Raw genomic sequence first — 24791 nt, forward strand, 5'->3', positions numbered from 1 at the left:
TACAAACACACTCATAAGTCATAACTAAACCAAACTACGTACTCAAAGGTTGAAGATGATAGATCTTTGTCTGTGTTGGAAGTACTCCTCAATCACATTGACATGGTAGCAGTATAGTAGATCCCCCTTCACCCAACGCAAGTAAATTACAAAATCGTCCTTCATTTCCTTTTTATTTACATTTTTGTTGGGTCCGTTCCGTTATGCCGTTACTTGAGATAAGAGAAGGGGGGAGAATATGCTCATCCCCTTAATGGGAATATTCTCACCTCAACCGTTACCTGGTCTCCCGCCAATTGGCGACGCGAAATAAGAACTTGCGTTTACTTCTATGTATGTTGATTATTGCAAGCAATTTTTAATGTTATATATAGAGCCAACGACGAAAAAGCCCTCCGATTATTTAAAATTTGATTTTTTATGTTTTAGTCAAATATTTAATTTTACTATTTTTTATATCTATTTATCTATATATCTATATATTTATTTATCTATATCTATATAAGGAAAATTATATCAAAAAAACTATAACTATACTCCTATTTTTAGTTGAAGATCCTATTTTTTTAAATTTAATTAAGGACTATAATTAAATATTAATCTTAATCAAAAATTTTCTGTCAATTTTGTTATAACTTCCCTTAAAAATTGATTATTTGACAAGTACATCATCAAATTTAAGGATAAGAGTGTCTATTCCTCTAAAAGGGTAAGGGTAAGAGTGACAATTGATTATTGTTAAAACTCAACCTTGCCCTTTTTTAATTAAAAAATAATAATAATTTGATATTTTGAGGGAAAAAATGTAAAATAGAATCATTAGAATTACAAAATAAAACGAAATACAAAATCACACCCTTATTTTCAGCAACCCACTTCCCCCACCACTTTTTTTAGGGCAAATAAACTAACTGAGCAGGAAAGACCATTTTAGTTAAGTTTTAAAAATTTCCAAAAATATCCCTTACCAACTAAAGTTATAAGAGAAAACAATTTAGTTCACTAGAGATAAAATAGTAAAAGACAAATATATGTGAAGATTTAAAATGAATTTCTTTTGATTTTTCTATGAGTTTTTTTAATTTCTACTTATCTTTTATATATATTATGAAAAACATATTTATATATGCAATAAAAAAAGTGTCAAGAGGCTAGTTAGCTATGAGTGACGCTTTTGCACACATTTTGATATGCTAGTTAATTATGAATAGTAACAATTTGGACACGCAGTGAGGAGCTAGTTAGTTCACGCAAACAGGGGTAGATCGACAGGGAGTCGGATGACCCCCAACGCCGATGAAGCCTTCCCTAGAAGCCCCCTTCTTCAACGCCGGTGACCCCCCAACCGGGCAGCACGCCCACCACCTGTTTGCTGAATGCCCCCTCGAGCAACCTTCGGAGTTTGTAGCTTCTGTGTTTTTTTTTGCTAGTTAAGCTTGGCCAAAATGACGTCATTTTGAGCCATGCTTAATTTTTTTAAAATTATCCTGCTCAAAACGACGCTGTTTTGAGCTAGGATTTAAAAAAAAAAAAATTAAAACAAACCACATAGCCCCGCCCCCAATTCCAACCCGAGCCTCCCCCCAATTCCAAACACAACCTAAGTGACCCCATTTCCCTAGCCTAACCCCCAATCGTCGCCTCCAGTCCTTGTCAAGTGCCAACCATTTGAAGCTTTACACTATGACCCCAAGATAAAATTCTTAGATCCGTCACTGTACTGTACGTAATTGCCAAGAAACTAATTAGTTATTAATAGTGACCATTCACAGCCATGTAAGAAAATAAGTTAGTTAAGAACTTATGAATAATGACAATTCGCACCTCCAATAGTCTAGAACTATTAACTATTAACTTTATAGTTTTTTTTTTTTTTGAATTCTAATGTTTATTTTCATCATAGTTTTATAGAAAATAATTAAAAGTCTTATTAAAAAAAAGTAAAAGCAAGGATTTTGTAGCTAGAAAGATCGAAACATTGTAAATTAGTAACTAATATATCTTACAAAAAAAAAAAGAGTAACAAATAATTATTTTCGTAAATTAGTAATTAGCTAGAACCTAGAGGCTAGAGCCTAGAGGACATGCTTGTGTTCTAAAAAAAACAGGAAAAAAGACATCCTTGACATGAGGGAGTAGCTATAAAGTACGCGACAGTCCCAAACATGACGTTGCTCGGCTTTCTCGTGTTGCTGTTGGGTTTGTTGTATTCTAGGGTTCACTTGGAAGCTCAGTGCAGCTCTTAGATTTCACTCACTCTTTCCAGTTCTTCCAACCAGGTAACCAAGAACATCCCAAATCCCCCTTTTGGTTGCTGAGAAATCCCAGGTAACTTAATTTCTTTAGGCTAATTTAAAGTCGTAATCTTTTATGTTTGTTCTGTGCTGGGGGGTTTATTACTTGGTTCAAAGAAAGTGTAATAATTGGGATCGTCATTGATTTTTTTATTTTTCTTTCCCTGTGTTTTCTCAGCAACCAAACAGAGTTTTTTATTCCCTCGACATTAAAGTATTGTGGGCCACAGTTACAATGCATGCTCTGATTTCTGCTTTATTGATTTTTGTGTTTTCTTTTTTATGTGTTTTATGAAAACAGAAGCATGGCTTAACAGAGTCTCAGTCACTGACTTAGATGTATTGTGAGAGACAAAAGAGGGTTTCTTTGCGTTGATTGTTGCTAGATGGCGCATGTTTTGGTGAGAAAAAGGACTGTCAATTTCGATTGGGTAGCTGATTTTGAGGATGATTCGAGGCTTGCGAGGCGGAAGAGAAGGCGTGGGGCTAATGAAAGTGTTAGGAGAAGTAAAAAATATAATGCCCAGGTGGAAGAACAGGTGGATGAGGATTATGATATTTTCTTGAAAAGATTACAAGAGTATGGTGATCAAAGTCAAGATTTTTGTGACAATGGGTTGGCATATAATGGGGATGATTATCCGGATGACAGGCTAGTGGTTTTCGGTGATGGAAATACCGATATTAGGTCTTTGGATGATGGTGATAACAATGGTCATGTTAGGTCTTTGAATGATCGTCTTAATGATGATGATGTGGATCCTCAGTGTAAGATATTCTTGGAAAATGTTAGGGCATATGGAAAGTCATATGCACTAGAGATTGTTTTAGAGAGTGGGATTACAGAAGTGATTCAGTATGAGCCGGGACATGGGTTACTACCAGATGGGCCCAATTTAGATACTCCAAAAACTTTGGAAAATTCTCAGGTGAAAGAGAAGACTAAAGTTACAAGAATTTTGAGGAATGGTTTGAATAGGGAAATTCTAAATCGCCTCAACAATTCTACTCCTCGTTTGAACAAAGTAGAGTCTGAGAACCCAAGAGCTGTTAGGCGTCTTGTAAGGAATAAAAAGCGGGGAACTATGGAGAATTTAAAGGATATCCCAAAGAAGAAGAGTTCAGTGGTGAAGAATAATGTACAAGAGGAAGTGCTGAAAGAGAAAACTGATACTAAAAGAACTACGAGGTTGATTGCGAAGAAGAAAAAGATAAAGATAAAGATAAATAGCCCTGACAAGTCTGCTCGTCTTTTGAATAATGAACAGATTGAGAGCGCCAACGAGAAAGCTGCAGATGGTAGGACAAATGGGCGTTCTAATAAAAGACCTGGTTCAGAGGTTGTTCATTTTTCTGAATCTGAATCTGATGCAACAGAGGAGACCTATCGAAGGTTTCTAAGTGGTTATCAGAATGATGGTGTAAATGAGAAAGCTGCAGGTGGTAGCACAAATGGGCGTTCTAATAAAAGAGCTGGTTCAGAGGTTCATCATAAACGTGGGAGCAACCATAGAGCTGAATCTATAGTAACAGATGAGAGCTACCAAAGGTTTCTAGATAATCTTCAGAATGATGGTGAAAATTTGGTATATACACCCAAAAATGGTAGACCAGTGGTATATGAGAAGGATGTGGAGAGTTCACCGGATGTAGAAATTCTAATGGAAGGGAACCCATGTGACAGATTCAAGGCTGTATGCATCGTCTCTCCTTTCAGCTTTGGTTTATTTTTCTATTTTTTGCTATCACATGCATACAAAGGCATGCATACTTGGATCTGCATGCATGCATATATATATATATATATAAATACATATAAATATATTCATGTGTGTGTGAGCTTTATTGGCTTGTGTTTTCTGAAATTTGTTTATTTCTGGCTGTGTCTACTGTTGATGCTTTGCAAATAAAAAGGTTGTGGATTTAGAGAGTGGGCAGTGCATTAAAAGTCCCGGTACAGGTCATTCCCAGTTTAGGATGGGGATTATGAAGGATCTTAAAAGGCCTTACGACCAAGAAGAATATGACAAGCTCTTGAAAGAAGTTTATTGCAGAAAGCCAAAGTTTAAAGATAGAGATCTCCGTAGTGTAACAAAACAATGTATTGTGCAAGGGCAATTTGGAAAATCATATCTAGAGAAGCACACAGGTTAGTTTATAACTATATATATATATATATATGCCATTCATTCCTTTTTAAGTTGTAAATTTATTTTTATGCATTGGTTTTCCCATGCTTGCAACTGTCAGTTTCTTTTCTTTTTTTTGGTACATATTAGGTACACTTCTCTATGAAATATCTTCCATTTTGATAGCAGTCTAAAATCTTTCTTCTTTTTCTTAAAAAAAAAAAAATAGAGATATTAGTCTAATGTCTATAATCTGCTTTTATCAAATTTTTAATTGTTGATGAGATGAACTTGTAATTTCTCACTGTGCACCAAAAAAAAAAAGCTTTTATAAACAAATTGTTGAAAATATCACTATCTTATGATGGCCATTTTATTTTTCCATCTTTGCACTATTATTCTTTAGTGGGAATATTGGAATACCTGGCCAACCACCTGTTATGGGTATTAAGTCATTCAGAATTTTAAATAAAAAATGACTCCTTTGATGACTACAAATGATTTCTGGCTTTTTCATTATACTGGCTAGCTAGTTGTTTTGCCATTGTTTCTTTGAAGTTCATGTTTTACATGCTACTTTGTACAATTTACCAATTTTGCATCCTTTCAATTTGATTGTATTTTAGTTTAATTAATTTGTTTTCTAATATTGCAGGCCTGGCAATAAGGATTGATGAAGCTAAAGGCAATCACCCTAAAATTTTGAATCTCTTGCGGGGATTTTTTTACTGGTTGAAGGTACGTTCCTTCATATTTTTGTAGCATATGTGGTTGGTACAAGTTTTATCTTGTTAGCTTGGTTCAGGTGTGACCTTGTTAGCTTATATATTGTTAATCAAACCATCCATTAGGAAAAGGATTAGTGAACTTTGGCAGTTGCTAGTTAAAGTTCAATTCAGTGATGCACAGACTTCGTTGGGGTTGATTGCGATTTTTTCCCAATTTTCACACTTTCAATACCCATGTTGAAATAGACTTCTGTTTTTAAGGACTGGGGATCATATTTCATTTGTTATTGGTGCATTCATGCGCATGGTGTGTGCACACATGGACGTGTCTTTAACATTATTGTTTCTATATTGGTGTATGATTTTGCATGTGTTACTTGGCATGTCAGGGTTTGTGTTGTGTGCATGTACATTTCTATGTATGTTATCCCCAGTGATGATTGTTGCATTCATGTGTAATAGCATCTTCTGATTCGTATAATTGTTGTAAATTTTTTCAGAATGGGCCCCAGGAAGGAAGCTTCATGCCATGGAACGACCCATCATGTTTGAATATGTTGCCGCCAGGTGATAAAGAAAAAAGGTGTAAACAGGGGTTTTTGCATTAATCTTCATATTGCAATGGAAGCAAATCTGATGGGTGCAGTTGTAGCAATTAGGTTGCATGGGGTAAGATATTAGTGTGAAGATTGTTCTCTTTTGTTGTGGTATTTTGTTTTTGTGCTGCTCAGTGTGAAGGCATCATACAGTGCAAGTAGGCTGTTTGTGGGGATTTTTGTACATAATGTGAAAAAATCATATTTGACTCTCTCTCTCTCTCTCTCTCTCTCTCTCTCTCTCTCTCTCTCTCTCTCTCTCTTCACATGAGTACTAACCTGCAATGATTAATGAGAGATGGAAGGGAAGACATTATCATTTCACAACCTAAAATATACATCCTCTTTGTCCAGCCACTGTGTCTGTGTTGGAATCTTATGATTGTACATCCTGAGGTTGTTGGATGTCATTGTTATTGAACATAACGCGAGGCTTGCCCATGCTGAAGTTAAGGACTCTTGCATCCATGTTGTATTTTATTTCCCCATCATATAGCAGCTTCCTTATGTAGTGCTCTATGTCCGAACCAATCAGACGCAGAGTGTATTCTGTCAATGGGGCACCCTGATTTTCAAACCAAATATAAATGTCTCAGCAAGCAACAACTCAAAATTTAAGAAGTTATAGGCAAGAAGGATACAATTCACTTATGTTTCACAAACAATGGTTTTCAAAGTGGGGGAAAATTGTGTTAATATACAATTGTTGGTCTATTCCTAATAGTTTAAGCTTTTGGGTCTAACGATTGGTTAACAAAGTATCATAACTCTAGTTGTAAGCGGTATGGACTTGAAAACCTTAAATCATCGTTCCCTACTTCTTTGTTGGTTTGCAAGATACGTGGTGTGGTTGTACCTATACCTATATGTTTCAATGCATTTCTCTCTCTCTCTCTCTCTCTCTCTCTCTCTCTCTCTCCACATGTAGGATGAGGCTACACCTAAGAAAGGGTGTTCAGTTGATTGTTCAGTTGATACACTTTGTTGGTTTATTCTCTAGTAGTTTAAACATTTGGGTCCATTACTTATCTACCAAACTAATTGTGAGAATTGTCTAATGGTTGAAATTGCTAAGCAAAAAAGGTGCAGCAAAATCGCAAATTTCAGCTTTGCTTTGCAAGATATGATATGGGTGTTTAGCCTAAAAAAAAATGAACAAAGAAGATAAAACATATATCAAAGGGAAGGGTTAAATGGTAGTACTGGACAAGTTTACCTCATAGTGATCCACAAGCTCCTGGAAATAAGAGTAGACCTTATTGCAAGTTTCAGAGGTCCACACAAACTCATTGGTGGGGTCAAGGATAATTGTGAGCTTATCCATCTGTGTCTGATCAAAAGCACAGGTTACTGGGTCGATGTAGGCTGCATAAATTCTCACATGCCTTGTGACACTGCTAAGCCAGTCCCCTCCATATTCTCTGCCCATGTTCTTGCTCTTCACATTCACTTGTGGCTCCACTGGCCTTGGTGTAACCCCTTGTGGCTTCACTTTCTCTTTCTTTGCTTCTTGTTCTTCCTGCACTTTCAGTTCCTGTGATTCTTGGACTTGACCTTCCTGCTGAGCTGATATGAAAAGCTGTCTTCTCTGTCTCAGTTTCTTTCTTCCTCCAACATAACCCAACATGGAGAACTTTGCTGAAGCCATGTAAGAGGAAGTTGCTGCCATGACTGAATGTAATAACATAATGGCTTATGGACCAAACTCCTCAATCTTTTATGTAGTTTAAAGAATATTTGCTTTTAGGTACCAAATGTTTGGGAAATTGTGGTAAGGCCAATGGGCATTGATCCACGTATTTATGAGGATAAGGTTTCTTGTTTTATTAGACTGGGAGCTTCTTGTGTGTGGTGAAAAAAGAACAGAAAATTAGCAGTCATTAGTTGGACAATTCCTCTGATGCTCTCTTTACACAATGCATCTCTTAAATTGGGTTTCAATAAGCTACTTCATTAGGACTGTAAGACATTAACATTTCATGGGCCTTGCACGGTTGCACCATTTATTTATCTTTTATCTTTTTGGGTATTTAACTTTAATTTTATCTATTATTATAAAGAAGCCTTCTAAACCTTGACATGCTATAATTATATACCATTTTAAACACTGTAAAGTCCATGCAACACTGATAATTCAAGCGAATTTCAAACATGCTAAAATTATTTAATTTCCAAATTCTTGTAATGTTGATATACAATGTACAATGTAAAAAGAAAAAAGAAACCTATATCCCCTAAAAAAAAGAAACAAAGAAAAAAAGAAAAGAAAAGAAAAAATCTATAATAAGAGTGACGTACACAGCTCTCCCTGTGTGTGCTATACAAAGGAGGGCCTAATAATCATTTTGCAGAAACATACTTGGGGAGAATATTTTACTCAACCACATCAACAATAAGCTAATTCCTACATAGCATACATAGCATACATAGCTCACATGCGCCCCTCTTGGGCTGCCAATGTCAAGAGATGTTCGTCTTCAGATTCCTATCCAATAATCGAACCGGTTTAATTAGCTCATCAAGATCATCCAATTCTAATTCTGAAGGATCACTGTCGTAAAATGTCGTTTGCTCACGCAGATCATTACTTTCTCCGGCCTCCTCATCACTAACATCAATGCTGATAAAATCAGCAATTCCATCAACAACTATGTCATCACCATTTTGTGGACAGTGCTTTCCAGAAACTGTTCTGGGCTCAGAAACATTGATATCCTTGGAAACAAAGTAACGGCCCCAAGCATTTTTTTGTTCTCTTGATCGTTTCCTTTTCTTTCCCTTTGTTCGTTTTCTGGGGTGGTGAAGCTTGCATTTGGGCCCTTGAGGACAGGTTCCAGTTGCTTCAAAAGTGGGGCAGACATAGCTGTGCTTCTTCCGGCACTGTGAGGCAGATACATACTCTAGTTTACTTACAACTTACTCCAACATTAGCTTATGCTTGTTTGCTCAGAGAGAGAGAGGATTAATCAAGCATTAAATAGAAATCTAACATAACCATCTCTAATATTGTTAAAGAAACCCTCATTCAATAGTAGTATTATATTATAATAATCTATAACATTACAGTTTATGTTCATAATCTATAGTATTATTATGAACACATATGAAATGTCTAATATACCCGGGGTACACTACTCCCACTATTTTAGTGTACTTCCAATCAGTTTTCTCTCTTACTCTTATCCTTCATCTCTCAACCCACCCGGCTCTCTTTGCAGGCACCCACCCTTGCCATTCTCACCCCTAACTCCCACCAATAGAGCACACATTGCATGTGCGCAGCCCCTCCTAGTAGTAGGTGATGAATAGGATTATCACATAAGGTGACAGTCATATACCCAAATCTGTACAGCTATGAGTTGATCTACCCAGTCATTGATAGAAAACTAGAATGGTGCTGGAATTTGGATTTTAAGTAGTTTTTCCTATCATATATCCAAATGAATGTTTAAAATTTGTTACATGTACATATACAAGTTAAACTAAGAGATTGGCCTAAATAGTTAATATGTAGCAAGTGAAAAAAAAAAAAAAAAAGACAATCAGAGTTTTTATATTTAAGACAGTACCTCATTGCCATCGGCACAATAGCCCTTAAGAAATCCTTCACATGTAGATGCCTTTGGATTCACATTTACATGTCTGTAAGGGCAATTTTGATTGGTGCATAAACCTGCCAGGAAACCTGTCAGAATTCGGTATTTCCATTAATACCTTGAACAGAGGCACAATATTAGCAGAAAGCACCTTGCAAAAAGTAAGAACAGTCCGGCATTCTTTCTGGAATGACCTGCATGAAAATAAAATGATAATAATAAAAAGTAGTAACAATGGCAATTATTTAATAAATAATAATAGTAATAAATAAATAACAAATGGTAAACCTTATGAGTCAAATTGCAGTTGGGATTTGAACATAAACCATTCAGAAACTTTGTGCAGACTGCAACTTTGGAGGGGTCATGAATATAGGGACATTTTCCATCATCCTTGTTGCACTTCCCAAATCTTGTAAAAAATTGACAGTACTTCCGCTTTTTTGCCAAACGCAGTCTTGCAGTGTGCAAACTCCATCGAACTCTTTCACTTGCCAAAATGCGAGTTCGTTTCTTTGGATCTCTAATAAGCTGATTACCATTGCCAATCCGCACATATCTGCCAATATGGGAATGCATTTATTTATACCCAACAACTTAAAAACTTAAGAGTGGAATTATAATTTGGACAACACCGTCAATTGACAACATTCACATTTTCTTGTATTAATTGCAGTAATCTATCTAATATAATATATCTTTAAGGCATAAAATAAAAAGCAACTTACTCATCATTGCCAATCACCAATCTCCTTGGAACATACGATCTCTTGGCATCCTTTTCTGGATTGAGCACAGCAGAGCTAGATGATTCGTCATCTACACAGAACATGAGAAAAGATTATATGACCAATTTGCCATTTAGATATATCAGGAGAAAGCGTGCATATGCTAAAATGGAGGGGGGAGGCTTCATTAAAGAAACCACTTTGAGGTCATCAATCACCTTAGACATATTCCTCCAAAATTTCAATATATACCTAAATACAATTCAAACAAGGATACAAAACACACTGTATAGTGTGTAGGCAACTAGGCACGTGCTCATAAACAGTATAATTAACATACTAAAAAAATGTCCAATATAGACATTGCTGTAGAAGTCAGCAGGCTGTAAAATTAGTCAAAAATCAGAGCACACAAGTATCCTCTCTTCAGTCACTGTGTAACTAGATCTGACCATCTACTCGTAAGGGGAAAAGAAGATTGACAATTAAGAACATGCAGTGACCAGATCGAATGTCCATAAAAACCCAAAAAAAAAAAAAAAAAAAACTGTAAATCAAGCTTCTTTATGTATGAAATGATAAATATAAAATATTAAAGATACGTTGACAATAACATATCAATATGCAGAAAAATTAATCAAGAGCAGACCACCTGAAATTCTCTTAAGTGTCCGCCTTGAAGGATCCATTTTGTAACGAACAGAACCAATGCGGAATATACGTTTTCCTGTCATATCATCAGATAATAATCAAGTAAAACATACTTTGTGAAACACACATTGAGGTCTACACCATATGCAACACAAGAAACAAAAACTGCTCATGCATATCATATGGCTCTACATGTTCACCAAACTGATTGACTTACCCAGTGAATTATTTCTAATTTTAGACCCAGAACTAATGCATGCAGTACCATTGTGTTCTCTTTTCTTCTTCTCTACTGCAGCAACAGCACGTGTAGCTTCCTAGATAAAGTTCATAAAAATAATTAAGGTGGAGAGTGGAAAAATGCTGTTTTTGACTTGAAAACCATTACTTAAGAGACAAAGGGATAACTTTAAGGTAAAAATAATAGCCTGCCTGTTTGTACCATAGCCAACTAACCTCATTAGCTTTCTTTGAGCGGCTTTCAATGGATTTTGACCATTTTAAACTAGACCCACCAACACTTAATACCTTGTACTTTCTAAGTGAAAATCCATGGGTTGATTTAGTGTATACAGTATCCCGCATTCTTGACAGCAACAATTTTTTACTGAAAGAAAAGATGAAAATCTGATTTGCTCAAGCAACATACACAAATGTGATTAAATCTAATTGCGGGTTCAAAGCGAGAAAAAATCACACACCTGATTGTTGATAAGGAAATGTAATTGGAATTGGGAGCCTGACTTTGCATGAAACTCTTCCAGTATCTTGCTCTTTTCCACGGAAACAGGTGAGGCAAAACCTTCTGATGGTCAAATGAAATACCATCATTGTTTGATGACTGGGTACCACGTGGTGTCCAGACCAAAGAGTTTTTCCTGGTTTTACTTGTCTTCGCAACAGCTGCAAATAGAAACCCCACTTGAATTTATCATGCCAACAAAAAACTAACAAATACCAATACATGAACATTTTCAGAGTCCTCCAAAGGTAGTAAGAGATTTAAACACTAAGGAGGGGCCATAAGAGAATATCAAACTTGTAAAATGACACCATCATTGATGAAATAGGAAAATAACTCACATTGGCAAAGGTCGCATATAAGAGATAAATGCATTTAACAGAGGAAAAGGACAACATAGAGGAAAGAGAAAAACATTCCAATGCTTAACAGTTGGCAGAAATCAACAAATGAAAGTAATCAAAGCTACTTTTGCCCTGATGCAGAAAATCCATTTCAGAATTTTTGTTGATTCCCTCATCCATCAGTATAAAAGATAATATTGCTTAGATAAAACTTAATTGAACAAGTTCTAATAGCATACCCTTGTGTAATTGATTCTTGCTAAATGTTCTGCTGGGGACAACCTTAAAAGCCCTTTGCACCTCTGAGTTTAAATGGCCATCGGGCACTGCCTGTTTGGCATGACTTTCCAAAGAAGTCCTAATTAGCTGATTTTTGCGCCTCTTGTAGTAGCCATCAAAGGATGATGATTGGATCTTATCAGCATTGTGTATAGAAAGGTCACAAGGATTTGGAGTTGCAACCAACTGATTTAATTTGCGCTTTACATATACAATCTGCTTCATATCTGACAGTGCCAAATTTCCATCATGTGGTTCAGTTTCCAAATTGTTTATCTGACCACTATGATTTTCCTGAGTTTCAGAAGTCGTTGATGAGTCCTTGACAAATCTTTTTTCATCTTTACTTTCTAAAGAATTCATCGGACCTGATGTAGTTTCACAGTAACCACTAAGAGAAGGCTCAACCAATGGGGATGATGTATAAACCACCGAAGAGAGGGCAGAAGAAGTAGATAATTTGGCTCCATTGGGTAGTGGGGGTGTGGGCCTATCAAAAGGAGCATTCATTCCTCCTGTTCCCACGAGACTCGAAGGGTTTTTAACATCAACCCTACTGTCAGATCCTGCATTCTTCTTCAATCCATCTATACCTGAACAGTTCAACTGATACACAGATGAACCAAAACCATGAGAGCTTTGTGGTACAGCAGCAACTGGAGCAGGTTTTCTAACAAGGCTGTTACCTTTACGCACATATGAATTACTCGGAAATTTTCCACTTTTGTGTGGCAACTGCTTTTGGGGAGGAACAGTACTTGAGAATGGCATACTTGCAGGAATGGGAGATGAAGATGAATTAGAGTTTCGATGCCAAGTCCGAGGCTTAGCAATATGAGTTGAAGAACCAGTCTTCTTTGAGGTAGTAAAGACAGAAAATGAACGACCTGGCACAGTCCTACTAGTAGCTTGACCCAGCTGGTTCTTCAACCCAGATTCAGCGCTTATGAGATTCACACCATGAGTTGTCTTTTTGGAATCTTGCAATGGCAAAGCTACAGTCTTCCCCATGACTGATTGGTCCCCTTCAGTTACATGATCTGGTCTTAAATTAGTATTGGAACACTCTGAAAATAAATTTCTAGAAGACGCACTGGAACCACCTTCAACCACAGACTGCACATCTAATTTCTGGTCATCTCCACAAGCTTTTCCATCAGAAATTTTCATAACTGATGGATTACAAGTCAGCAGGTGCATGTCAGGGACATCAGTTGAAGTTTCTGGAGAGCCTGTATCTGATAGTGTATCAGGCACAGAATCCATCCCTTCATCATGAGAGTTAGTAGTAAATACTTCATTGCCATTAGCAGAAAACAGCAGACAACTTGACACAAAGGGCAATGTATCCTTCACAGAGAGATAATCTGATTCCATATGTGCAGAGGAAAATTTATTACCTAAATCTGGAGGCTGTTCTGAAGGAATTTTGCATAGAGCAGTATCACCACGTATCATTTCTTGCTCGTTTGTTGCACATACATCAAAATTTTCTTCATGACTATGTTCTATATTCATAACGTCAAGTTGATGATTATTTACGACCACAACTCGAGTACCATCCTCTTTCTGGTCATTTCTCGATTGTGCTGGACAGAGGAACAGTGTATCTGGAATTACTGACTCTTCATAAATTGAACAACAGTCAATACCTTGGTGCTCATTAGTAAAGGCATCCTTAGCTGCAGCTACAGCCTCAGATGATACTCCTGCCAAATTATCCTCAAGAAATACAGTGTTTCCCTCTTGTGAAGGCATTAAATTAGCAGTAAAACCTATGGTAGAAGCAGCAACTCCGTCCTCTTGTTGTGTTGGATCATCATTAGATGTTAAGGATGCTTCTGTATAAAATGTAGATTTATCTGCAGGCCCTTCATTGGTTTGAGATGTAGTCAATACCAAATGAGAGGCAGATACTTTTCTCCTCTTTATATACTTTGGTGAAGTCTCATTGTGATCACAGTTAACACCACTTCTAGCTGAAAACTTAGCCTCACAAAATCCATCGACTGAGCTGTTCCCATGCAGAACACTGACCCCACCATTACCAGGTTGTGAGCCAATATCTAACTTTTCATCACCAGAAACAGAAACTTCTGCATGACTAGGATCCTTCAGGGATGAACTTACTGTTGTATCCACAGCATTTTGGTGGGTAGAAACATTTACAGACTCTACATGAGTGTCGGACATTGTTGAAATGTCTGAGTGAGTCTTCATTTTTCTCTTCTTTTTAATCTTAGGTGTAACACTCTTACTATCTCCAACTGATTTTGTAATATTTGGAGATCTTTCTGTGGCACAAATTTCAAATAATCTAGAGGCACCATCTGGAGATGGTTGCTTGCCAATTAGATCAACATTCCCACCATTGGAAACAGTAATATTATAATCATAATTATTACAAACTTTGTCAGAATTCCAGGTGGTACCTCTATCATAATTGGAGCAGACAGCTACAGTCTCCCCTGAACTTGGCAAACCAACTGTCACGCTGCTTTCTACTGAAGATATAGCCTTTGGGAGTTCTTCCACAAAACCATTTTGAAGTGATGTGGGGAACTGATATCTACAAGGTTGCTCATTGGTGGCATCCACAGTGCCAATGTCATGAACTATGATTTCCTGATGAGACAATTTTATACCACTGTCAATATCCAAGGTGGTTTCTGAACCATGGCCAGAACCATTTACATTCACAACAATGTCCTCATGCATCTTAATTTTCTCTGAATTTAAGGAACCAGAATTGACATAGCCTTTTACAGAAGACATGGGCTCTGATGATTCTTTTCTTATGACATTATCAAGCAATAAACAGTCTCCACTCTGACAAATTTGTTTGCTGACATCTACAACACCGCCAATTTCAGGACAAGTAGCTAGCCTAAGTGATTCAGTTACATTGTTAAAATTTGAAGTCATGATCAAGCCTTCGACAGAGATATCTACATTCAGAGGACCCTGATCAATATTAATTTCCTCATGACTTGAAGAACCCAAATCTGAAGTTGACTCATTCCCAGTACTCTTACTACAAGAGTTGACAGCAGTGCGATATTCATCTGATACTATCTTCAGTGGAGAGCCTTCTACATTGTTATTTACAGGCAACACATGCACATCCCTTGGACAGGGGTCAGAAAAAGAAGAGGCTTCACCCTTGTCAGTCCCAAGGGCTGCAGTTGGACTATGAATAACACTATCTGCTGCCACAGGTTCACCAATCTTATTTTTCCGCCGTGAATGAGGGTTTATGACCTTTTTCACTACTTTCTTCACCACCTTCTTCTTCTTAGCAACCTTGACAGAAGATATTCGACCAGAACTAACATTATTACCATCTTTCTGTAAAACCTTACCCTTTGAAACCCTTTCCACTTCACTCTTTCCACACAAATCATCAGTCACATTAGAACAAGGCTGTGAAATGATACCACACTTACTCTCAATACCAGAAGTAGTAACTTCATCTTCCAACTGTCGTGGGTCCTTGCCAGGATTGGATGTCTTATTCTCAACAAATACAGGGCTATCCAAATTCACAGCCTCCTCATTGAGTTTAGTGGGCTGTGAATTTGAACAATCCCTGTCAGACCCTGAATCTTTCTTAAAGTTCCTATTTCTAACCGTCTTGGCCACTAGCGAATTGGACTTAAAAGAAACATCAAGCTCCAAAGGGCTCCCACCTCTCTCTTCTTCATCCATCCCATGACCTGAATACTCATAGTGTTCTTCTTTCCCCTTGATGGAGCCAGAGCTTGAATTATCAAAATAAGCAGAGTAATTCCGGTGACTGGGTTTTGCAGTTTGAAGTCTGAGCAAAGCACTCTTCTTCTGTATTTGCTTCCTCCTATTACTGCTACTACTATTACTTCTTCCTGATTCCGAACCATAATATTCGCGCTTCCCGGAAACAATCCGAGCCCCATCACCCTCATCAATCTCAAACGGATCATACAAATCTCTACTACCCTGTCTATCATTACCCCATCTCTGATTCTCATACACCTCGTCTCTCCTACCACTCCTTATCAACTCATCATACCGGCCATCATAACCGCCCGAATTCGAATTCAAATTCTTCGAATTCGAATTCGAATTCTGGTTAGACACAAACCCCAATTCATGATACGACGCATCGGAATTGGATTCTACATGAGCGCGACGCCGATAACTGTCGTCGACTCGTTGATCCCAAAGCAGTTGTTCTTTGTACTCGGCTCTAAACCTAGCACTAGTACTCTCTGAATGCGAATCGAGCATAAACTGGGGTTTATGCAATTCACGCTCGAAATCGATCGGCGGATAAGACCTCGGAGGGTCTTGGACCCAAGAATCGGGACCCGATTCGAGATAGGGGCGGTCGAATTGGGGCAACCGATGATGACGTGGACGCTCGGCGGCGTTGAGGGTTGCTCGGTGCGAAACCCGAGGGGAGAGGGCGGCGAAATCGTGAAGGGAGTGGTGGAAGGTTCTGGAAAGTTCGGATTCGATTGGTCGGTGGTGGGGGGAGAAGGTTAATTGGGGCTGGGTGGATTTGTAGGGATGTTGCGGAGGTGGTGGTGGTGGTGGGGCGGCTTGGACAGGGTGGTAGGACGGTGGCAGTGGGGGCGGAGGAGGCAGTGGCTGGTGGAGTTGTGGGGGTTGTTGGGGTTGAGGAGGAGGCTGTGAAACGTGGTGGTGGTAATTGTGGTGGTGGCGGTGAGGGTAGTTTGGGAAATTGGGGGGGTCGGAGGGGTAGGGATGGGAAGAGGGAGGGTGCACGGGAGCGTACCTGGGGTGGTGGTGGTGAAGGTACTGAGGGAGGTCCATGGGGTGGTGTGCTGCCTACAGATCTCTTTGCTTCTTTGCTTTGCTTCTTTGATTCTTCTTTGCCTCTCTGCTCTTTTCTTGTTCGACTCTCTTGTGTTTTGTCTTCTGTGGCTTATCCTTCTCATGTCTTTATGTGGGTGGACCCACGCGCCCTTGGGCGGGCGGGCAATTTCACTTCCGCACGACACCCATGCCAAATAAGACGACATGTCGTTCTATTTCGTTGAGCAACTCATCGCATTTTCTAGTCTCACTGTCTCAGTTAGTGGTGTTGGTGGATGAAGTTTTATATCTGATGGTACACGTGAAAATTGTGTTGCTCTACGCCTCTACCCAAATTATAACATATATGTAATTATCAATTTCTAAATTTTAAATCTTACCCTTGATATTGTACAAGCATTTTGAGTGAATTTGTACATCACATCTAGAGGTGAATCCAAAATTTCAACAAAATTTATTATGTGGCTAATTTAAAGTCTTAAAGAAGCCAAGTAGACACCAGCGGTGTGGTATACATAACAATGTCAGCATCCAAGTTAGCAGTTAAGGATTATTTTAAAATTGGGGTACTAAAATATATTTTGCTCTTATGAAAATTACATGAACTAGGAAGTTTGAGCTGAAGCCCAAAGTTTAACGACCTAGCCGCTGAACCCTTGCTTGAGCTACATTTGGGACTCTCTACTCAAGTGGACAACCTTGGTGCAAGCCTACTTTAGTTCCACCATGAAATCTTAAAGAGGGTACACATGTAGGTGGCCATTGAATATGGGTATTGCTGTTGCAGCTCTTACTCTTGTTAAAAAATTTATGGATGCTATGGAAATGACCGAAATGGGTGTGAGGTGTCGGTGGTGGTGGTGGTTCTACCGTTGCTTTTGAGGTGTTGGGAGACCCTCATGACTTTAGTGGCATATAGGTTTTAGCACACCATGTGAAAGGAATCAAAAGCAAATTTCCAAGGTAGCATTTATTAGCAAGTTGAGGGAGGACAATGACTTGCATTTGCTTATAGCCCATTTTTGAATTGACATGTATGAACAGTTTGTGGTTCAGAAAGCTACAAAACTACATATAAGCATGTACTTACTATATCAAAAGCAGAATCACTCTTTATTAGTAGTCTTGTTTAGTCGCATATATAGACTTGTGCTCACTCTTTGAAAACCATCCAGAATTACAACACATTCATTTTTCAACATTACAACACTACTACCCAACTCTTGGTCTGATTGAGACCAATAAGTAAACTGTGAAACTGACACCATTGAGGAAAACCAGCCCAATAAATAAGGACTAGTTTATGACTGTTAGGGAAGGAGGAGGGCACACACAAACAACCTCTCATCCTAAACCCATCTATAAGCCAACCACTTAGACAATATGTGACAGTGCAATCCACTCACTCTTTTTTTCTTGGAGGGGGATGAGATGGATAAACGAATATACAAATGGATCACACAACAGGAAGTGCAATTACTAGCATTATGTATGGCAGTGAATTGTTAGTCAAAGCTTGATGAGCGGCTCCACCGACCTTTGAGGTAGTCCTCTAGGGAGACACTTTGCTCAATGCTGCTCATGGAGAGTGAATCATTCTCGACATCAAGCAGTGCAAGGTTTAGGTGGGACTGGAGATTAGAACGTGGACACGCTTCATCCTCAAGGTTGTCGGATTCCTCCGAAGCATGAACTTGCAGCCTTGCCCACTTAATCACATCTGCATCACCTTGAAGGAGCTTCACAACCTGTGTTAAAAAAGAACACATAGAATTTTGTTAAAAGTTAATTCAGAGATGTGCAACAAATTAGAGGTATAAGTAAGGTGTTGTATGCAGTATGCTACAAATTGAGGGGGAAGCTTCAAGCTACTCAGAGAAGTCAGATCCAACTTACAAAACTCATTTGGGGCCTTGCTCGTGAGGCATGTCTGATACAAAGAGTGGCTGCTAAAACCATTCTTTCCATCTGGCCCTGATTGTAATTATTTCCCAAACATGGATCTAACAATTGGGACACCTTCCCACTATTTAGAATTGGCTTGGCCTGGTCAAGAAGTTTCAATAATTCAATTTTTCTTCAGGAGACAACATCAAGAGGGTACATATATGTAGAGTACTGATAAAACTCATGAGAAAAGAGGACATACCCACATGACTAGGCTTTCCTGGCCTTTGGGGTAGTCACTGCTTATAGGCTTTCTTCCCGAAAGAAGCTCAAGGAGTACAACACCAAATGCATATATGTCAATCTTGTCGTTTACTTTGCCATACATAAAGTATTCAGGAGCCAAGTAACTGCAGCAAAAAGCAATGTTATTAGTTAGTGTACCATAATTTCCATTGCTTTCTGGAGGTTTTATTTATCTTTGTAGATAAACAGCAAACCTACAGATAGAAGATAAAAACTATAGCTAAAAGCTAAGAGGTGAAGTTACAAACCCAAAGGTGCCTGCAACATCAGTGCATGTTATATGTGATGAGGAGGTTGATGCCCATTTAGCCAGTCCAAAATCAGAGAGCTGAAAAAACCATGTAGAAATAGTTTTAAACACTGACAGTTTCAAAAGACAGTATATAAGCAACAAACTGAGGCGTGTTGTTACCTGTGGCTCAAAATCATCAGACAGTAGTATGTTGGATGATTTGACATCCCTGTGGATTACAGGTTGAGCACTGCTAGTGTGCAGATAATCCAAGGCCTCAGCTACGCCCACAGCCACCTTATATCTCTCATTCCAACCAAATGCAACCGGGTCCTTCTTACTTCCTGATATGGTCAAAATAGAAAAAATACAAATTAGGGAGACTTTGAACAGAAACACAGGTAAGTTAACAATTATTACTCTTCAAAAATGTCTAAACCCAGGTACGATATATACCATGGAGATTCTCTTCAAGGCTTCCTCTTGATAAGAAATCATAAACTAGGAGAAGATTGTTATCCTCAAAACAGAACCCCAGAAGGGAAATAATGTTCTTGTGATGCAAAGTAGTAATAATCTCTATTTCCAAAACAAACTCCTTCAATGCATCTTCAGATGGTTTTAAGATTTTCACAGCAAGTTCCTTGCCGTCCCGAAGGCAGCCTCTATAAACTTGACTGCTACCGCCTCTCCCAATGAAATTTTCTGGGAATACAGTAGAAGACAATATTTTTTCAATAAACACAAAATGGGAAAATAGAATAGGTTATTTGACATATGAATTGTGTGGATAACATACCAGCCAAGAAATATGATGTGGCTGACTGAAGTTCCTGGTACTTGAACAGTCTGCAAGTTGATGAGTACTTCTCATGCAGACCCTCCAATTCTCTAGGCAAGTCTTTTGAATTGTGGTCAGGTGAAGATGAGGCAGTCATTGTCTCACCACCCACTGGAACAATTGCACCACTTTCTCCATTCAGAGAGGAAGGTTGATCTTCACCTAGGTCACAACTATTATGTATAAGATCAAAGTGGGCAGTATATGAAGGTTTCCTACTGGGCAACTGCATTGCCCACTGAACTACTGAGATCTGCCGCACCTCAGACCTCTCAGAAGCCCGTCTGTCATTTAAGACAGCACGTCGAAGCAGTGGCCAACCAGGTCTCACTTCAGGTAATTGTCTGATCAACATAGAAATTGAACTTGCTGTTGCTGCCTCTTCTCTTTGTACCGGCACTATAGCCAAAGATTTATCTTCTCCATCTTCAGCAGAAGACTCTTCTGCAGATTGGCAACAAGAACTATCCACAGAGGGCCGTGAACAAATTGAGCACTCCTGTTTTGCAACAGTCTCTGTACATTCTAAACTGACTTTTGCTAAATCCTGCTCCAGATTTTGACAATTGACCTGATCATATGTGTCCTTTAAGGTCAAATTGTCACTGCCTTCATTTAGTACTTTGGAAGACTTATTCAGTGATAGGTGAAATGCACTGAGCAACCCAGTTCTGCGATGCTCTTCACTTCCTGCAACCAAGTACTCAACAAAGAATTCCTAACTACAAACAAATTAAGAAGATTCAAAGAAAGCATCTCACAATTAGAAAAGTCTAATTACCTTGGGGGTCACAATAAGTTGTTTGAGAGCCCTGTCTGTTAAACACAACTTTCCCATTATTTACAGCTAGAACCCCACAATCCTTGGACAGTTTCTTAGCACAGTACTTGGCGAGGGTGGTTGATGACCGGATTTTATGGTGGTTCTGAGCAGTTCCCACTATAACCTTACTTGCAGTATAAGCCTTCGCTTCCCGAACTAAAATTTTCTTGATTGATGTTCCTCTGCAAATCTTAAGCTTAAGATCCACCTGTAAAAGTTTAACCAAAATCCCAAATTTTTTAACTTGTTCTGTTAGGCCACTGAAAAATTGATGAAACCCAAAAAAATATATATATATTTGAATATTTTTAAAAAAAAAATCATTAGACTCTCCAATGCACTGAGACTGATACAAGAACTTGGCTTAATTGGTTTAGACCTCTCAAGTTGTGGAAAACATAAAAGCATAAATGACTCAAATTTTAAATCTGTTATATCTTTCTTTTTCTTAGGAAACAACCAGAGGATATGACAAATTCCATAACAGGACAACAAAATCCCAATAAAGAACAAAAATTTGAGAGAAATGAACCTGCTTCAAGTTGCAGAAACCTTCATAGACGGCAAGAACAGAGTCAAACGCTTTGACAAGGGAAAGAAGCGACGACTTCCCATCTTGATTCACAATTTCTACACATACACATTGAATCAAAACCAGTCAGTTTCCGGTCCAACTCACCAAAATCCAAAATCCCAAATCACCCACCAACCCAATAAGCCAAAAAATCAAAATCTTTCACTCAAATTTTACTTACCATCTTTACCAAGCACATGCAGAGCAATCACTCGGTCACCAGGCTGAGCCACTTTGACCAGAGCCCATGTCAGCAGCTCTCTGCTCTTCGAGTCCAGCTTCATCCCCACCACAACCGAACGCCCACCACAGCCCTCCACCTCTGCTTCATTTTGTAGCATTGTCATGTATCACAAGGTGTCAGAGCAAAACGAGGTCGTTTTGGTATCTGGGTCAGTTTCCGGCAGCTTGGTCCTTCACTTCTTCATGTCAAAGAGGGTTATAAAGGCTCCGAAGTGTGAGAGAGCTGGGTTTAGCTTCAACCGTCGTTGGTTTGGCTTTGCTTTTCAGTTTCAGGCTCGCACGCCACACCACACCACTCTAAACCAGTACACGAAAAAGAAAGCGCAGCAATTTAAGAACTGCACAGCCGGTCCTACTTTTCACCACCATATAAGAAGCTCACTTTTAGTTTACTCTGATCGAGCTGTTTCAACCATGTGTTAATTATTAGCAATTAGCTTTTTGGGCAAGTGATTACAAGGTTTTTCATGGCGATGGCTACTGGGTCTGTGGGGTTGGCCCACCTGCAACGCACATGCAACCTAGATGGGGATGAGATGGGCTTTTTATTAAATTTATAATAAAATTTATTTTTACCATTTTTGTTACTCAATGCATGGCTACTTACATTTGTCACATATAAGGGAGATGCAAAATCTAGTGTGATCAATTTGTATCAATGAGTTACTTTGTAAGAAAACTGATCATGGTCAATAAATGTAGTAGATATTGGGAATGAGATTTCAAAAATCTCATATTTATTATTCAGATTTGGATTTTAAAAAATTTATGAAATACAAAATTCTTACTTTAACATTTGAAAACATCGGAAATGAAAATAATATCATAAGAATTTCGACATAATTTATGAGAGTCTAGTTGTCCAACATGACACTAGAACTATAGTTTCAAAAGATCAATAATTCGAATCATCCAATCATTTTCTTCTAATTCATCTATTGCATTAATTGGTAAGGTGCAGATGCACGTATAACGTTTACATATGTCTATATTTTTACGTACAAGATAAGATTGCAGGAGATAGGATATTTGTTAGCTTAAACTTTTTTTTACTCATATTTTAAAAATTTAAATTTTTAGAGTTTAGTGATTTTCTAACAATTAAAATTAAGAAATTGGAATGAAAACACTCGCATCTTTCTTAAATACAGAAATGCCATAAAAATTTTAAGTATATTCACCAAAGACGGAATCAACAACCTTCAATTCTCAAGTGCCAAAACTGCCAAACAAACACAATGGAGTTACTTGTACACTTCAATTTGCAAGTGCCAAAACTGCCAAACAAACACAACGGTATTACTTGTATGGGTAGGTCTGTTATACTTTTGTGCAAAAATGTGATGTAGATGTAATTAATATAATATAAACATTTAGTGAACATGGGAGGTAAATGGAACGAGATTGGCTTGTAATAAATGGGTATAACATAACCATATGGGTGTGTAATAGGTGGGTCCAGAAGCTCAAGGTTATTGACTGAAAATTGAAGTTACTATATAGACTATAGTATTCTCATTCACTTTTCAATATTCCCTTTGGCTTTTGGTTTGATTGTATGGCAATAAATCTATCAATTTTTCTTTTTCCTTTTTTGCCAAAATATGAGCCTACCAATTAACTAATCCAACTTACAAAAAGATAATTTATTCTTGGATGCTTCCTGGCATGCTCTATAAAGATGGATTAATATTCCTTGTAGGCTGCTTTTCCAAAAATTCAAGATTTGTGTAACAAGAATTTGAGTAAATTTTAGATAAATACAAAATTTATGAGCTTCTCCACCATAAGCTTGTGATAAGAAGGTTGACTCCTCCATCCATGAAGCTAGAGTTGAAAATGGAAAAACTAACTTAATTAATTTGAAATTGACTGGTGCTGTTTGTCGAATTGTTTGGTTATATTTGCTGTAAAAACTAAATGATAAAGTGGTGCATATTACGTATGCTAAATTGATTTATAAGGGGTGAAATAATATGTTATTAATGTAATGAATACTTGACCATTGGCCAAAAGGAACCATCACAAAGATTGACACTAATAAATTTAATTTTTCTAAACAAGCAAAAGGTAAGCACAAACTTTAGTCAAGAAAGCAGCTTAGGCCCTACTTTATACATGTTGGTCTTTTTTTTTTTTTTTTTTTTTCTATAAGAATATGATTGATGATACCAATTGCTGATCGAAAGTCATGATAGCCATGACTCATGAGACATAAAGTATAGTAACCAGTGTTCAATCCTATGTTTAATTTTCTCTAATCAATTTATAGAGCATATGCTATATAATAGAGATTGACATCATTAATCTTCCTAGATTTCACTTGTTACCATTATTCATTCTCAAATTTAGGATCTAGATGAAAAGGTAAGTACTATTATAGAAGTTCCGAGTTAAAAAAAGAAGATTGATCATGAGAGTAGTACATACTTATTTATTGGCATTAGAGTAGCTTGTCTATATAGATTGAGGTAACTTAATGAGCCTCCAAGAGTTTTATATGAAGATCATTTTTTGTTCGGCCAAGACTTTTATATAAAGATCATTTAATATCTCTTTAATGTATCTAATTATTATGAAATGAAATGAGAATTCGCTTTTTTAAACATTAAGGAATTATTGGTCAATGACACAATATCAAACCGGTATGGTGATAATTTCTTTTTACTTCTCAGGGTTTCTCAACTCTCACAAGTCTATAACATATTAACATGTACATCAACAACTCCTATTTGATAACCAACAAATATGGATTTGAATTTCTTTTTTAAGAGAGAAAAACAAATAGACCCAAAAAAAAAAAAAAAACCCACCAAACATGGATTATGTTTAATTCCCATCCATACTTTCAGGCAAATCATATACATAGTGTCATAGACCCTTTATCTATATCTCAATGCTTTAAATATGACTTACCTTTTTCATGTAACATCAATTAATCAATTAATTATTTATATGCCAATTTTATTGTCTACATATC

General features: G+C 37.6%; 4 protein-coding genes across 7 annotated transcripts; 1 reads left to right on the forward strand and 3 right to left on the reverse strand.

The window, feature by feature from the left end:
• The first annotated feature begins 1987 nt into the window (after window positions 1–1987).
• Window positions 1988–5895, forward strand: LOC147279233 (uncharacterized). 3 transcript variants are annotated; one of them, XM_086251683.1, is made up of 5 exons: window positions 1988–2328; window positions 2596–3988; window positions 4209–4443; window positions 5079–5161; window positions 5652–5895. In XM_086251683.1, exons 2-5 carry the CDS (start codon window positions 2681–2683, stop codon window positions 5757–5759), a joined length of 1734 nt encoding a protein of 577 aa, XP_086107809.1. In that variant the 5' UTR covers window positions 1988–2328; window positions 2596–2680; the 3' UTR covers window positions 5760–5895. The 3 variants fall into 3 exon arrangements, with proteins under 3 accessions (XP_086107809.1, XP_086107812.1, XP_086107810.1); XM_086251686.1 differs by having other exon boundaries at window positions 1988–2279; XM_086251684.1 differs by having other exon boundaries at window positions 1988–3988.
• Window positions 5896–6039: 144 nt separating this feature from the next.
• Window positions 6040–7463, reverse strand: NDHM (subunit NDH-M of NAD(P)H:plastoquinone dehydrogenase complex). The gene is made up of 2 exons (XM_086251687.1): window positions 6964–7463; window positions 6040–6312 (listed from the first exon to the last, which is right to left on the reverse strand). Exons 1-2 carry the CDS (start codon window positions 7432–7434, stop codon window positions 6124–6126), a joined length of 660 nt encoding a protein of 219 aa, XP_086107813.1. The 5' UTR covers window positions 7435–7463; the 3' UTR covers window positions 6040–6123.
• A 417-nt stretch (window positions 7464–7880) lies between these two features.
• Window positions 7881–16981, reverse strand: LOC147279235 (Zinc finger C-x8-C-x5-C-x3-H type family protein). Of its 2 annotated transcripts, XM_086250351.1 has the most exons (10): window positions 12048–16981; window positions 11424–11625; window positions 11179–11329; window positions 10940–11039; window positions 10724–10798; window positions 10072–10162; window positions 9632–9902; window positions 9495–9537; window positions 9317–9420; window positions 7881–8627 (listed from the first exon to the last, which is right to left on the reverse strand). In XM_086250351.1, the coding sequence occupies exons 1-10, from the start codon at window positions 16900–16902 to the stop codon at window positions 8208–8210; spliced, it is 6312 nt and encodes a 2103-aa protein (XP_086106477.1). In that variant the 5' UTR covers window positions 16903–16981; the 3' UTR covers window positions 7881–8207. The 2 variants fall into 2 exon arrangements, 1 of the variants encoding a protein (XP_086106477.1); XR_015123308.1 differs by lacking the exons at window positions 7881–8627; window positions 9317–9420; window positions 9495–9537; window positions 10940–11039; window positions 11179–11329 and having other exon boundaries at window positions 9854–9902.
• A 1010-nt stretch (window positions 16982–17991) lies between these two features.
• Window positions 17992–22211, reverse strand: LOC147279236 (protein kinase STUNTED-like). The gene is made up of 10 exons (XM_086250024.1): window positions 21750–22211; window positions 21527–21624; window positions 20953–21202; window positions 20130–20861; window positions 19787–20035; window positions 19511–19674; window positions 19347–19426; window positions 19055–19202; window positions 18802–18951; window positions 17992–18653 (listed from the first exon to the last, which is right to left on the reverse strand). The coding sequence occupies exons 1-10, from the start codon at window positions 21913–21915 to the stop codon at window positions 18411–18413; spliced, it is 2280 nt and encodes a 759-aa protein (XP_086106150.1). The 5' UTR covers window positions 21916–22211; the 3' UTR covers window positions 17992–18410.
• Between the last annotated feature and the right edge of the window lie 2580 nt (window positions 22212–24791).

Source organism: Dryas octopetala, chromosome 7 (genome assembly GCF_963921425.1).
Source record: "Dryas octopetala chromosome 7, drDryOcto1.1, whole genome shotgun sequence".
Classification (NCBI taxonomy): domain Eukaryota; kingdom Viridiplantae; phylum Streptophyta; class Magnoliopsida; order Rosales; family Rosaceae; genus Dryas; species Dryas octopetala.

Bases quoted from the DNA above. Each gene is read 5' to 3' on its own strand.
- LOC147279236 (XM_086250024.1), bottom strand. From the start codon at position 21,915: ATGACAATGCTACAAAATGAAGCAGAGGTGGAGGGCTGTGGTGGGCGT. The intron at 19,203-19,346 runs GTTTGTAACTTC...TTTTTGCTGCAG, and splicing joins GATGTTGCAGGCACCTTTGG to TTACTTGGCTCCTGAATACT. The intron at 18,952-19,054 runs GTATGTCCTCTT...CTTCTTGACCAG, and splicing joins AGGAAAGCCTAGTCATGTGG to GCCAAGCCAATTCTAAATAG.
- LOC147279235 (XM_086250351.1), bottom strand. From the start codon at position 16,902: ATGGACCTCCCTCAGTACCTTCACCACCACCACCCCAGGTACGCTCCC. The intron at 11,040-11,178 runs GTTAGTTGGCTA...AACTTTATCTAG, and splicing joins GCTCAAAGAAAGCTAATGAG to GAAGCTACACGTGCTGTTGC. The intron at 8,628-9,316 runs GTACTGTCTTAA...TCTGCCTCACAG, and splicing joins ATTGTGCCGATGGCAATGAG to TGCCGGAAGAAGCACAGCTA.
- LOC147279233 (XM_086251684.1), top strand. From the start codon at position 2,681: ATGGCGCATGTTTTGGTGAGAAAAAGGACTGTCAATTTCGATTGGGTA. The intron at 4,444-5,078 runs GTTAGTTTATAA...CTAATATTGCAG, and splicing joins ATATCTAGAGAAGCACACAG to GCCTGGCAATAAGGATTGAT. The intron at 5,162-5,651 runs GTACGTTCCTTC...AAATTTTTTCAG, and splicing joins GATTTTTTTACTGGTTGAAG to AATGGGCCCCAGGAAGGAAG.
- NDHM (XM_086251687.1), bottom strand. From the start codon at position 7,434: ATGTTATTACATTCAGTCATGGCAGCAACTTCCTCTTACATGGCTTCA. The intron at 6,313-6,963 runs GTAAACTTGTCC...TTTGAAAATCAG, and splicing joins AGCTTGTGGATCACTATGAG to GGTGCCCCATTGACAGAATA.